The 15,394-nt window shown below is 36.3% G+C and overlaps 1 protein-coding gene across 3 annotated transcripts in view; it reads right to left on the bottom strand.

The window, feature by feature from the left end:
• TAF2 (TATA-box binding protein associated factor 2) overlaps positions 1-15,394 on the bottom strand; it is a 60,549-nt gene that overhangs the window by 16,027 nt on the left and 29,128 nt on the right. For all 3 annotated transcript variants that reach the window (XM_036398854.2, XM_036398838.2, XM_036398846.2), the window contains exons 17-22: positions 12,066-12,206; positions 10,620-10,730; positions 9,133-9,326; positions 8,441-8,580; positions 2,745-2,814; positions 1,109-1,218 (exon numbers count right to left, since the gene is read on the bottom strand). In XM_036398854.2, the coding sequence (XP_036254747.1) occupies positions 1,109-1,218; positions 2,745-2,814; positions 8,441-8,580; positions 9,133-9,326; positions 10,620-10,730; positions 12,066-12,206 (766 nt within the window). The remainder of the gene's footprint in view (positions 1-1,108; positions 1,219-2,744; positions 2,815-8,440; positions 8,581-9,132; positions 9,327-10,619; positions 10,731-12,065; positions 12,207-15,394) is intronic.

The following is a 15,394-nucleotide window of genomic DNA, read 5'->3' as shown; positions in this document are numbered from 1 at the left end:
ATATCAATTAGAGTCTGTTCTCCATTACATGTGCTTATAGTAAATGAAAGCAACTCATGATTCTAGAATCATGCACCTTTAAACCTGGCTACTAGCTTGTCACACATCAACAATTTTTTTCAAGGCACCCTGGAATGCTACAGTTATCCCTTACAGAAAATTAACTGAAACATTATGTCATCTTGAGGCATAGAAATAAAGGTGCTTAAAGCCCCACGAACCTTAATAAGCATGTATACCCTATTTGTTACTTGCAAAAAGAGGTAATGCTTGTAACACTGCACACACTCTTCTCTCATGAAAAAGCAAAAACAAATTCTCTGATGGGAACATCAAAATTGTTTATTTTCAGTGTCTGACACTTGGCAATTCCTATGAAACTGAACTACTAGTAGTCCCTCCACTTCAACCCCTGGAGTGTAGCTGTAAACTTTTAAACACTGAATATAATGACACACAGAGAACAGAAAGCCTGCAATGACCTAAAAAAGCTATATAAATGTTTATATGTAATCTGTGTGGAAATGTGCCAGATGTTAAAGGGCAGTTTGTCAGGACTGGATAGAACTGCTTCAGTAATGAATAACAGTCAATGGTAAAGGTGCAAGCCCTTCTCTCACTAGGATCTTTCGTAATCTCACAAGGTAAATTGAGTTTTAGGTCTATAATGCACTTCTAAAAATCTCATTTAAATTATCTGTATCAATGCTGTCTTCTCATATTCTCTGAGAGTTTAGAAAAAGAGGACAAAAAGAGACCATCTAATGTAAAGCAAACTCTAAGTGTAACACAGACACTGTTATTTGAGGAAACACTTGCTTTGTAGAATTTTGAACATTCCAAGTATGATTCTGTGCAGAAGGACGTCAAAGCACACTACATCAGTAACCTGAAGAATTAAAAACAAGGTTTGGAAGCCTATGTCACTAAGAGTGTTCTGGAAGCACATAGATGATATTCAGCTTCTGAGACTGGATTTTCAATTTCTAACTACTGAAACTAAGAGAGCTCTTGGCATATTCTGAAGCAAGTTTTTACTACTTCTTTCAAAAAACCTCACAATAAAACTCTAACACAACAAAACGACTAACAAATCAAAAACCCTAACCTGAATTCATCAGTTTCCAAAGCTGATCTACCAAAGCTTCATTGCATAAGGGGGAATCCATATTCTTGGTGAAAGGTGGATTCTTAGTCAGCATATCCAAAATCTTATGCCTGAAAGAAGCACAAAAATAATCTTTATTAAATCCAAAAGAAAAACTCTAAGGATACAAAGTCTGTTCAGTTTGCAATATTCTTACATACTTATTAAACTTACAGGATTACTTCCAAATTTTTAACCAATGTTTTATGCCTTCTTTCTTCTTCCTTCTGTCCACAATATGCATTAGACACACATTTACCATCAGCAGTATAAGTCAGAGATACAAAGTAAGGTGCAAAGGAGCAGGATGTTTTTAGACATAACTGTTAACAGTTATAGGCTACATTAAGCTCTTCTGTTTAGTCATGATCTTTTTTTGCACATTAACTTGGAAGTTTACCAGGAAGATGTAACACTGGCAAATAAACTCCCTACATACTGATACCAAAGAGTTTTTAAATAACTGTAAATGTTTATGACTGATACAAAATGGCAGGCCCAAAACCAGTGACTTGCACATTTTCCTGGAAACAAACACTGCCATCTCTTATATTACTTTGGTTCCTGAAGATCCTGAACTTACCATGCTGCTTACAGTATTTACAGACTGAGCTGAAAGGAGATACATTTTTGTTTCTTCCAACTTGGCCTTGAAAACATTTAATGAATTCTTTGTTTCATTACTTATTATTTTAACAATTTTTCTCTGTATAGCCAGCTTTCACCTTGCTGTCTGACACATTTGGAACAGAAGACTCTTGCAGATGCTTCTTTTTTTTTTGCATTTTCTTTTAGGAGAGGCTAAAATATTGCACTCAATTCAAAATTTAAACTCCTCTTTAAAAGGATACAAATAAAATCAAATCTCCTTAAAATGAAGCTAAACCTGTATTTATTTCCATTAACAGGAATGACAGAAATGAAACCGAACAACCTTGCAGCTATGGTATTTTAAGAAATCACCTATAAAGAGAGAGTAAAAGTATTATTATTTAACTTTGAAACTCAGTATTTCAATGGTAGTCATAACAAGAAAGTGTTGGGAAAAAACCAATTATTATGAACCTTGGTGTTCACAGGTTTGTAATGAACATGGTTGACTGAAATATCCAACCACTCGTGTGAAAATGAAGTTGAAACAAGAAATACTAGAAATTTCACCACATTTTCACATGATCCTTTCACCCCATCTACAGTCTGATAATTGTTTTACACCCCTTGGTGTCCAAATATTGTGTGCACTATGTCTCAGCCTCTGTCTTTTCTAAAGATCATGAAGAATTTTTTGCCATATGCAACAGCATATTTATACACTTTATTTATGATCAGGAAATAATCTCTAACGTCAGACTTCTGACACAAGGTAGAACAAAAAAGACAAAAATAATATAATGCAGAATAAGAACAGAATATACTAATTTTTGAGATGTGAACTGCTGAAACATCTAAACATGTTTCAATTAATGTAAAATAACAGGAAGGAAAAACAGTTTTGAGAAGAAGCACTTAAGGATCTGATCTATTCTAGTGATTCCAGGTGAAGAATTTCCTTAACTGCCTCAGCATTAGTAAAATACCTGTCTCTTTATTAACTCACCTTATGTAGGGTACAGGATCATTTTGAACCATTGAGAGTAGCCACTGTAATTCTTCATAGCTCCTATCAACTGCAAAGCAAAATAAAACAAAATCCCTATTAATATATATAAACTGGAAGGATTTTGATGAAGACAACCATGAGTTCGTGAATTAGCACATAAAGAGCATGAATCATTGCTACTAAAGAGGAATTCCACTAATTATAGAGCAAATTCAAAGTAAAAAGTGTCTTACTTTACATGGAAATATAAACATTTACAAAACTCTTACATGCTTCAGTTGTTCAATAACAATCAGACTATTTGCATGAGCATTGATTGAGAAAATCAGAGCAAAGGCTCATCTAGATATTGTGTGCTTCCTAAAATAAACACATTCTAATATCCTTTCAAGAATCAGAAGCATAACATCTTCTGCAGAGAATATACTATTCTCATACACAGGAATCTGTGAAAGATTACTATCTTTACATAGGACAGAAAGAGGACTACTACAGGGCTCATATAAAACTGCAATCATGCTCCCCTCATTAGCCTTCATTAGTTTTACAAATCATTATACTTTGCAGCTAAAATGGATTTTGAAACCTATCAGCACATGCTTGTAGAAAATTGGAAACAAAGTCATCTTGTTAGTTTGAAATGTAACTTACATTACAAAATTTCTTTGATTATGAGAGTAATATTGCAAAATGGGAAACTACACAGGAAATCATCATCACTCATTACACAAAACAAGAAAGAATTTTTACTGTGATCTTTTTGTCAGGTGCATAACTGTAAAGATTTTTACAGCAGCATTCTCTTCTCATTTCTTCAAAACAATGAAGACAGTGTATTAATCATTACTGAATAGAGAGGTCCAAAACCATTTCTATTGCTTTCATCTTGTGGTCCTAGCAATGTATTTCTTTCTTCCCCTAGCCAATTGTCTTTTTAGCTCTAAATACCTAAGTTCAACTTTTCTTCCTTATTTTGGTTTGTTTTCAGTCAACAATTTTAAAATATAACTTCTTTAGTCCAATTAATTCCAATACCTATTATTTTTTTGTTATTTCACTAGAGTAAGTTGCTTTTAACAGAAGAGGCATTTATTTATAATATAAGAACCAGCACTTCATTCTGTTATAAGTTTTAAAAATGCTTTGGACAACTAGAACATAAGACCCCTTTCTGGGCTAGGAGAATCAAGTACATTAAAATATTGCTTAGAGGATGGCTGGAGAGTCTTTTGCAGGCCACTTGCAAGCCAGCCCTGCTCTTCCCAGCCAAAACAAAGCTGGTTACACTGGTGAGGCTCCACTAAGCCCTCTTTAGAGGCAGAATGTACACTGTGTGTAGCTCCCACAGTGCACTGCTCAGAGCACGGCTACACAGTTCTGGATGATGCCAGAGCAAATCTGTATCCATACACATCAGAACTACAATCTCAGATTTGCCTTAAAAACCAGAAACCTTTGAAAAACTATGCAGAGAACATACTTTTAAGGGATTAGTGACTTCCTGTGCTCAGCTCAATGCACAGCTGCTCTTCCTGGCTTGGGACAGAAGGCAGCTAGAACACTGCAAACAAAAGTTGTTTTGCATGAAACAAAAATAGTACTTTATTACCACACAGCAAAGAATTGCAACACTGCAAACATGAAGTCACAATCATTAGCAAAATGTAATTATTTTGACAAAAGGGATTTTAAAATGCTTGTTAATTAGAAAATGAAAAGTCTAGGAGATTAATCCTTTAGGCTGATTGTACTGGATAACAAAACCAGGTAACACCACACTTTTGTGATTAAAAAAAAATAAATTGTGTTTTAAACTTATTTCTGCTAGAAATGAAGTAAGTCTTCCCTGCTATTTGGCTTATAGTGTAAACTAAGCCTTCTAGGCTTCCACAGCTTTGCTACTAATGCATTTGACCTGCTCTTCAAATTTATATAGGAACTATGAAACAATTTGTACAGCAATGATAAATTAAACCTGACCTCAGGCAGAACAAATCTTATTAGCCAGAAGAACCATATACCAGGCCTGGTTTGGAGACCTCACAAGATCATCTGCTGCGGCCTTCCATGGGAAAGGGAGCCTAGATGTGATTATCTAGCACTCTGTCCAACTGCATCTTGAAAATCTCCAGCAACAGGGACTCCACTACATCCATGGTGAAGCTGTGCCACTGACTGATTGCTCTTACTCCAAAAAAATTCTTTTCTTGTATCAAGATGAAACATCTCTTGGTGCAACTTGTATTTGTTAATCCTTCTCCTTTCCATGTGGAGGAGACAGACACTCCATCCACTTTGCAGCTGCACTCTAAGTACTGGAATACTGTGATGAAGCCACCCTAAGCCTTCTCTTACCCAGGGAGAAAAGAGGTAACCCTGTCAATCCCCCCACACAGAGCAAGTAATGCATCCCTCTGATAATCTCCATGGCTCCTTTTTTGGACCCTCTGCAGTCTGCCCACAACTTTCTTGAATTGTGAGGGCTGCAACTATACACACAGCTTGAAGTGCAGACTGAGTACAAAGCAGAGTGGGATGATCACATCTCAGTCTCGTTACTATTTCCCCTGCAGAGGCAGCCCAGGATCTGATTTGCTGCAGCCACACACTACTGACTCATGGGCAGCTTCTCATCCACCAAGACCCCAGGTCCCCTTCAGTGATGCTGCTCCCCAAGCACAGGTCCTGGCCTGTTCTGGGCTCTTTGGTTATGCTGTCCCAGGTGCAGGACCTTGCACTTGTTTAACTTCATCCAGCTCTTGCTCTCCTGCTCTCCCAGCCTGTCTAGGTCTCTCTGTGAGATGTCTCTCCCTTCTGACATGTCCACCTTGCCACCAGCATTCTCATCAATAAACCTGGTGAGGCTGCCTTCAATGCTGTTCTCCACATAATTTCTGAAGATGCTCCCTGGGGGACCCATTTGTGACAGACTGTTAGCCTTAGTAAAAACCACTGATCACCACCCTGAGTGTGGCCCATGACCTGAATTCATACCCACTGCACTGACCACCCATCCTGTCTGTAGCTTGCCAGTTTGTCTAGGAGAAGGCTGTGGGAAAAGTAACATGTGTAGATTTTCATACTTCTGGTAGATATAAACACACATGATTGCTTTCTGAAACAAAAATCCCCTTGCAATTTTTTTTTCAAATTACAAGCAGTGTTGTCTCAGTTCTCAATTGCAGCAGAATATCTTTGACACTGAACATTAACGTCCATCAAATTTGATAATGGTTATTTATTTAGAATAGTTTGTTATCTTTTCTAAGTATGCAACTGCCTTGTTCTATACAAGTAACTATTAATAGTAATATAGCCTCTCACCAGTTAACTTTAAAAAGTTAATAACCTCTGTCCACTTCAAGCCACTTTAGATAAACTGTCCAAGCCCTTGTACGCTGCCTCAAGCATTTTAGAAAGTTACTATTTCTCAAAAAAACCCTTGCTATTAATGGCAAAGAAAACAAGTTATTCAGTTCCATGGAGAAATTACTTCTTTTCAAGTAACTCAAAAAAAGGTAGTGTTATTCCTACTCTGAAAGTTCCACCCAGAAAACACAGACTTTCCTTTTTATGGAAATTACAAAATCTGTCAGATTCCTTTACAAGAACTATTAAAAGCCAGCTTTGGCACAGGCAACAGGCATTGACAGCTGCTGGTCTGCATCCAGTGTGAACTGGAAACCAGGTAACTGGAAACAGTAAGAATCAGATCTCTTGGCAATAGAGGGCCAATCATTTCTCCTACCAAAGCCAGGTTTAGGGCTCTGCAAGACAAGCACTGCTAACTTCTCTATGGCTAAAGGAAGAAGTCAGTTAGCACACTGAGTTTCTGGATCATCCCTCCACCAAAAACCCACCAGTCTTACAGCAGGAGCAGGAGCTCCTGTGCTCAGTGCTGGAAGCTTGTATTTGAGAAATGACTGATGACCAGCTAGATAGCAGGCTGTGTGGTGAACTGTTGTAACTTTAGAGAAGATAGATATTTGCATCTGCTACCTCTGCATCAGAGGAAAAGCTGTTAGCAAGGCACAAGGCAGTCAGGTGCAGCAGTAGTCTAGTCTGTCATCATCAGATCTCACAGTGAGCTCAGTCAAAAACTGTTCAGCTCAACCACTGATTTCAAGTAATCTACTACTTTTCACCATTCAAGTTTTAGCTTCCTGTAGGTTTCAAGCAACTTACCCTACTGTCTTGCTTATATAACACCCCGTTGGATCAGCTGTTTTAAATATGCACTTTATTACCTTGTAGTACAAACACTTCCTTATTCAAGCCAGTTATTAACTATAAATATCATCCATAAAAGGTCAAGAATTTAATGAGAAAATATTATTTCTATCAGTTTGTCTTTCCACAGGGTGGGATGAATTAGTGAGGAGATTCTTCTAAAGGAAAAGAGCTGATGAGTAAGCTTTCTATTCTCCAGCAAATATTTCCACTAACATTCTGTGAAGGGTGGAAAAAAGCAATTAGCCCACCAGAGAGAGATATGCACAGCACTAGCACGGCACTGAATTCTAGCAGTGCATCACTCACAGGATCACCAGTGGATTAAGGATACAGAGTGTCTGGTGGATTACAGGAGGGAGCCTGCTGGGTGCACAGCCTCCCTCACAGTTATCAGCTGTTTGGAACGACAGCCTGCTTTCAGTCTGTGACTGGATGCCTGAGTTTCACCGAATGCGTTCACTCAAAGATTCCAATTGCCTTAAAACCTCCCACTGCTTATCTACTTTGAGAAGTCTCTGGATAGAGAGACAGGAGTAATGTCAAAGTAATACAGCCCTTAAAAAAAAAGGAGAAAACAATTATTTGTGTAACAAGCAAAGGAAACTTTCCTTTACCCTGAAAACAAAACAAACCCATGAAATCTGAAGCAGAATAATTAGAAATCTAGATCCACCAGTCTGCTACAGAGGAAGAACTGAAGGATTTGGCCATTTTGAAAGGTATAAACCTCCAAACACAAAAGTACTACAAATCTCCTGAACAAAGAAAGACTAACCCAAATAAATGAACAGGACAATATAATACTAAATTAACTTTATGTAATGCAAATCACTGAAGCTGTAATTTCTAACTACCAAGAGAAATCTGTCAGGAGTGAGTATCAACTACAGAGCATTTAAGAAACTGTCCAAGGACTTTTTTTTCATGGATTTGCAATAGTCATCTAGGATTAAGGTAATATTAAAAGAATGTAAACATCTCACAAACGTAAGCTATGCATGAGGAATGGCAAAACAGAATCAGCCAAAATATCTCTACAATAATCTAAGTTTCTAAAATTTATAACCACAAGATGCATGCAAAAAGAACAATTAAGATATCAGGAAGAAGGTAAAGCAAAATCAGTGACTTTGACTTGCAATTATGGCTGAAATCAACTAAGTCAAAGTCACTGCAGTGTTAAAGACAAATTACCAAATCCCCTTACTGCCACTCATTATTTCAAAACATTGGTATCTGATTCAATTTGCAAAGCACTGAGAAACAATACTCAGCACATCTTCATAACAGTCGTACCTGCTGGGACAAAGCAGTAATAGAAACCTCAGTTTCTTATTAATACACCTGTCGCCATACAAGCTCTTGTATGGTGGACACTATTTCAACCTAATATTAATGAGGTAAGCATTACATTTGTATGAGAACTGTTACAAAATGTCAAAGTACTTGGTAGAAAGTACCTTTTGTGTAATCAACAACAGCCTCCAGCGCTGCTATCCGGACGTCGACAAAGTGCCCGTACTCTGCGTACGACTTGAAGAGAGCAGGGTCACTTGGGACATGGCCATTCTTCTGAAGCACCCGAATAGCTTTTAAACAGCTGGAAATGGTAGCAGAATAAAATACACATCAGCTTTATGGAATACCAGCCAAGAAAAATAAAATTACTTTCTTCCAAATCAAGTACTGCAAATCTTCTGAATTATGTTATCCACATTAACATGATTAAGATGCTACAATTTCTTTCACAGCATTAACACACAGCTCTTATTATCTCTGAATTAGGCAGAAACACAAACAAAATTTTCCATTCTGTCAAATCCATTGATCGGTTTCAGTACAGCCATGATAACTTAGAGAATACACAGCTCAGATGATGTTGCATGCCCTACAGTTATTGTTACAAGACAAAACTTTCACAAATACCCTTCTTAAAGAGGCATGGGATGATCAAATTATGACTGCTACAAAAGATCTACACTGACAAAAATTAATGCTGAAAAGTAAAGCAATCAAGACAAACTTGCATTATCAGCTTTTGAAACTTGAAAGGAACTTGACATTTAAGATTAAGGCATAAAAGCTAAAATCTCAAAAGCTAACTACAGAAAGGTACATAAAACCCAAGAAAAGCAGTGTCATTAAACAATACCTGACTGTGATAGTATGTCTGTAACTGGGAAGAAGCTTCTCCATATTCAGAAAACGGGTAATTTCCTCAAGAATAAGTCTCACATCAGGATTTAAATTATCCAATGTTCGAACTTCATTGTTCACGCTGACTGCAGGAGTCACAGAGTTGGCTAGGGCATCAATCAGCTCAGCACGGTAGTAGTTGTCTGAAAACTACATAAAACCAATATTTAGCACAAGAAAATATAACAATATATATCCTTTCAAAGCTATGAAATGTTTAAGCCCTGTTACAGAACAGATCTTAAAATCAAGACCATGGGAGAAACCACATAAGAAACCGAAACAGGAAAAAAATGGTGCTGAAAATCATACCATTAGTCCAGCCAGCAACTTCATGAGCTTCTGAAGCAAACTAGTAAGCTCACTGCTGCTTAGTGAAAAAAAAATCTTACTTCTTCATTCACCCTTCTTACCTGGGCTCATAGTTTCACCCCTTCCATTATGCTGTCTTTTGCATCTGTTGGTTGTGTTAATAAGCAGCAATACATACAAAAATAAAATTTAAAAAAATCAGAAAGAAGTACTAGCTTTGAGTATTAGTTACTTATCTGTCAGATCCAGCAGAAGATGTTAAACATGTGTAGAAGGGACACATGGAAAGGTGAGGCTGAGATGTCAGCACATGTCACCCTTTTATGTGACTAATGATGCTTGCATTCATGTGTCCAACTCTCTACCTCTCTCCATCAATCATCCTTCTTTCAGTAACAAGCAGCACGTGTCTTGTTACAGCATGTGTTCTACACACACAAAAAAATGAAGTTTAAGACACATTAGACTGGTCCCACTTCACTTTGGATACTTAATGGGAAGATTATGCTAGGCTCCTAGCTATAGAGATGGAATTCTGTATCATCTTAAAGGTCATTTAATCATCCTTCAGAATCCTTCTGTTTGGGAAGGAACTTGGGGTGACAACATTTCCAACTCAGATGGCTCAGTTTAGTGATGAAACAAGATAAACCTGTGGTTCACTTGTTATTTAAACAGATGGAGCCAATCTAGTTCTGCGAGCTAGAAATGATACTCAGAACACAGAATTCTAGAGTCCTGTATAGTGTTAAAAAAGATTATTTCCTTTCCTTGCTCTTTCAAATACTCCTCTCAAGGTAAATAAACATCAAAAAACCAGTGCTGAACTTCTCATGCTACATTTTCTCCAAACACTTGGGTCTTTTGAACAAAAAAGAGTAAAGCAAGAAAAGTATGTGTGCAAATGAAGACAAGCATTAACAACAAGCACACAGAGCTTTGAAGCATCCAAGAAGTGCTGCCATAGAAATGTCAGCTACAGAACATTCTCTAACATTTACCACATCACCTTTTCATCAACTCTGAGCCAGGTATTTGCAGTAGTGGCATCAAACATCATGCAGTGTACTAACTAAAACATTTTTCACCAAAAGAAAAGCAATGAGAAATTAAAATAAACACTGTCTTTACCTTATTCTTCCTGTTATCGTTATACTTGATCAAATCCAAAATAAACATTAAAACCTCCTTAGGACAAAGGTTGTGAACATCTCTCAGAAGGGCCATGGCAACAGGCATAGTCTGTGTAATAAAATTAATTACTATCACTCTTTACATTATTGAAATGATAGTTACACCCTGAAAAGAGGTATGTCCTGAAAATCAGCAATTAACAAATTTACAATAGCAAGGGTATGAAAAGCTGTATTTACATAATTTTTACAGTCAGACCATGTACTTTATAATTTTCAGATTATCAAATAAACTACGTAGTTATTGCTCAGTAATTAGTCACAATACAGACATTAAAAAAAATGTATATCCAAAAAACAGACTCTCAAGTCAAGACATTCTCAAAAAGGTATCAAATGCAAAACAATGAGACACAGAAAATTGTGATGGAATTGGAGATAGACACTGAATTTTAGACTTTTCATGTGAACATGATGTCTAAGCTTCCACTTTCACTGAGATATACAGACCCAACAGGGTCAGTGAAGCCTGAAGAACTATTAGCCAGACAGTTGTTACTCTAAATAGGCAGTTGTTTTAGAGTGAGCTAAGCAGATCTCTAGGCTCTACTCAACACAGATTTAAGAATCTTACTCTAGATTTACAAACTTGGCACACAGGATTAAAAAGGGAGAAAAATATAAGATTTAGTGGTAAAGACTGAACAATGACAAAAAAGCAAAAAAAATACAAAAAGAAGGTCCAAGAATGACATGAAGAATGAAACAGTTTTGGACAGAGTGAAAAAACCAAAAATTTGAGTCTTCTATAAAATCATTGATATGAAATCTATGAAATAAGAACTCAATCACCAGGTCAAGTGAATCTTGAAGGGAAAACATTGTCATTAATCCTGTTATCCAATGAACAACCACAGGTTACAGCAAAAAAACCTGCACTAACACCAAAATAAACAGTGGCAATATGGGATACTGACAATAGAAAGAAGAGGCCAAGAAGGATTATGCAATGTGTTGAACTAAAAATGTCCAGCAATTTAAGAGTTATAAGATTTTACTTGCAGTATGATATAACTGCTATTAAAAAATAAAGGCAGTTGCTGAATTAACCTAAAAGACAAAAGTACAGTCCTTACAGTCCTATTTAAGAATGAGCTCACAAATAATGGCAAGTATTTATATAATAATTTATAATTCTCCATTCTTCTGAAGAAACTGCTAATTTAACTTCAGCTAATCAGATAAAAATAGCCAATAATTTGTTAATTGATTTTAATAAGATTGAACAAACTGAAGCCATATGAGAAAGAATCAGTTACTTTGATTTTTATTAAAGAGGAAATCAGGTTTATGCTATCCACATTCCTGTAACTGTCAATTGAAGGAACATGTTTGTATTTTTGACAATTCTTTTAAAACATTCATTGAAAAAAATAAATTTTACCTTTTGAAGAAAGTAGCTCTGAAAGTTCATGAAGTTGTTGGTCTTCACAATGTTTGGACAAGTCTTACAACAAAACATTCGGGTAAAGAGTGACTTCATGGCTGGTGGTCCTGTCCATGTACTTACCATGGAATTTGCAATCTGAATAAGTAGGGGGAAAGGAAATCATATTAACATGACCACTGCAAGTTTAGTTTGGCTGTAGAAAAATACACATTTCCCATAATCAAAAAGGGTAATTGCCAAGAACATTCTCTCCTTTAAATAGATACTTACTTTCATGAGTGTATTATCTTATATTAGCTAAGTTTTCACTGTCATTCCCAATATATCTTATCTACATTAAAGGTAAGTACTATGGAAATTGTTCCATTTGGAAGACATCTGCAACTAACTATCCTTCCATGATAAACTTCTGTTCTTAATTATTTTCTCTTTTATATATTTTAGATTAATATTCTGTGTTTACTAAGCCAAGTTCTCTGACTCTACGGAAGCCAGTAATGGAAGGGGATTTTGCAATACCAGCTTCCCAAATTTACCCTGCCAGTAACCTCAGCCTAGACTTTAAACAGGCCTTAGCCACCCCAAGAATAAAAGACCACCCCTAAAGTTAAAGGCAAGGCAGTCCCCTCTAGCTTTAATTATCATTTATGGAAGACTGTGCACTGAGAACAATTTATTGCTGTAGTCTGCTCTGGTGTAAGACAGTTAAGGTTCCACAAAGACAAAACTGCTTTTTGTGCCTTCCCAGCATCCTGGATTTCATACATTTGCTGTAAGAAGCACTGAAAGCCTGCAGAACACCTGTGCTTGCTGATGGTTCATCTGCCTGATGTGTGTGTGTGCACAAATGAGACCAATGCACCCTACAAAGATGCAGGAATTCCCATTACAGACCCACCACAAACTAAGGAAAAATCTGTTCTTACAAAGAAAAGATTGAATTTGAGGATTTCTTTCGAGATTAGGTAGCTTGTTTCAAAGGCTATTACATATGCAGTAAGTGAAGAAAAATCAAGAGGTTATCTGAAAATGCACAGCAATCCACTTCATCAGTGCTTTTGGGGAAGTGTGGTGCTTAATAATTAAAACCCATTTTTCCACCAAGTCAGACTTCAAGGGAAAGTCAGAGAGGGAAAATACTGCAATTGATCTTCCCCTTGCAATAGGCTGAAGTGTTTGAACTAAAGATGCAGGCTTTTCTGAAGATGTAGCTTTTTCTGAAAGCTACAGTAACTCTTCCTGCAGAGGAAGATTAATACCAAAGACGGCTTAGAAACCATGATAAAGAACTTAAAACTACATATACAAAATTTATATTTTGTATATGTAGTTCAATATACAATAAAACTCAATCCCCAAAAGATCAAAGTGTCCTATGTTTACAAGATATTCACCATTCCATTAACATCAGGGTGTATATTTTAAAATATTAACTTCTTACTGTAAGCATTTAATTTCACAAAGTCTGCAGATAAACAACTATTTTCAATTAAAATCAACAGTAGTTAAACCATCATCTTTTCAGTATTTTTTTGGTCTTATCATATGTTGTGACTCATTTGATTTTCTCTTTACTGACAGAATCTGATTTTTCTACTTAGTCTACTGAGACATTACACATGCTGAACTAAATGCAACTGCATATTCTCCATACAGTAGCACAAATGACCTGTGTTGCATTTCCACTTAAAAAGGCAGGAGGCACACTCCATTTCTGCACCATTCAATTCCATACAGCATAAAAATGTAGGCAAAGGTTTAACTCACATGCACATCCATGAATCTCCTCAACGTTTGGGAGGGAGAAGTTTGTGATGGTAGTGCTTCTATTGCAAAGTTTATAACACATCACCTACACTGCAATGGATCTGAACTGGGAAATCAGCCTGTGGAACCTCAGGGATTAAGATTGTGACATTATCTTCTCCTTTGTCTGTATTTGTTATTTGTCCTGAAGGACTCAGGAATGAGACCCACAGCGTGTGTGCACACATGTTCACACATATCCTTAATTTATCAATGAGGATTTAATATGTCACCTGGACACTTTACTGCTGAGAGACTGAAGTCCTTTTCTACAATGAGGTACACCAAAAAAGTATAGCAAATTCAGTTTGACAATTGCATTGTCACATATCATTTCTCTGTATCAACATGAGTACACTGAGAATATTTGACAACAGTAACTGCAACCCAGCTAGAAACTGTAAATCAACAAAAAAGAACCCTCCTCCTGAATAATCATGAGGGACTTTGCTTTTTTCAATAAAGAATACAAATCCTGAATATTTACAACCTGAGAAAATTAAACTCAATGACAACAGGAAGTTGTTCTTATTATGTCCTGATGTTGGAATCAGTAATAGAATGTACTACACTTTCCTCCCAGATACTTCCATAAACATATCTACAACTTTGTTCTGCCATGCTCCTTCACCTTGATTTCATGTCACAGCCATACTTTTTGCTTGCCTTATTATCTTCGTTTCTGCAAGTCAACCACCTTATCCACAGACCCAAGATTCTCCATACAATTACAGCTGAACAAAACCAGCAATGATTATCTGCAGCCCAACTGCCAAAGAAGTTACAGTAAAGATAGAAAAAAAACTATAGCATTTAAATGTTGCAACAACATTTACCTGTGGAATATATACAAACAAATATTACAAGTGAATTTGTTCTAAAAAGTGCATATTTTAAGTCAGATACTGGCAGCACCAGCACTAGAACATACACTGGCAGTTTCATATCAGTGTCTCATATTAAAACAGTTTGTCAAAAACACTGGGATTTTCATTTTCAAAATATGGCTGAATGTTTTATTTCTGTACAGGAACGAAATTATTCCCAACAGGTACACAGCAGAAAGCAAGCTATATGTCAATAATCTGAACAAATTGTCTATCAATATGTCTTCATGTGCATAAAAGTCACCAATATGCCATTTTAGAAATTCTTGTTCTTCTGTGTTTCCACCCACTTGTTATAAAATTAGGGGTTTACTAATTTTCACTCTTAATGCTAATTTTATGTATAAGGAAAAAAAAATCTTCCCTTTTCAAGACAATTATTTGGCTTTCTAATATTTAATTGTATCCCAACTTGATGTTTCTTTTGTGACCCTATTCAATCTGAAACGATACAGAGCAGCAATCTGAAGTTCAATTAGGAAAAGATGAATTTCAGCACTTCAGAGTTCTCAACAGACTGGCCAAGGAACTTCCCACTAAAATAATAAAAAATATACTTTGGTTCTGAAAAAAATGAAACGAAAGTCTTTTATTTTGGCTACTTAATGAAATCTGGAAAAATCCCTTGTG

Source organism: Molothrus ater, chromosome 1 (assembly GCF_012460135.2).
Source record: "Molothrus ater isolate BHLD 08-10-18 breed brown headed cowbird chromosome 1, BPBGC_Mater_1.1, whole genome shotgun sequence".
NCBI classification, from domain to species: domain Eukaryota; kingdom Metazoa; phylum Chordata; class Aves; order Passeriformes; family Icteridae; genus Molothrus; species Molothrus ater.
This window is presented reverse-complemented; position numbering and strand designations above follow the sequence as displayed.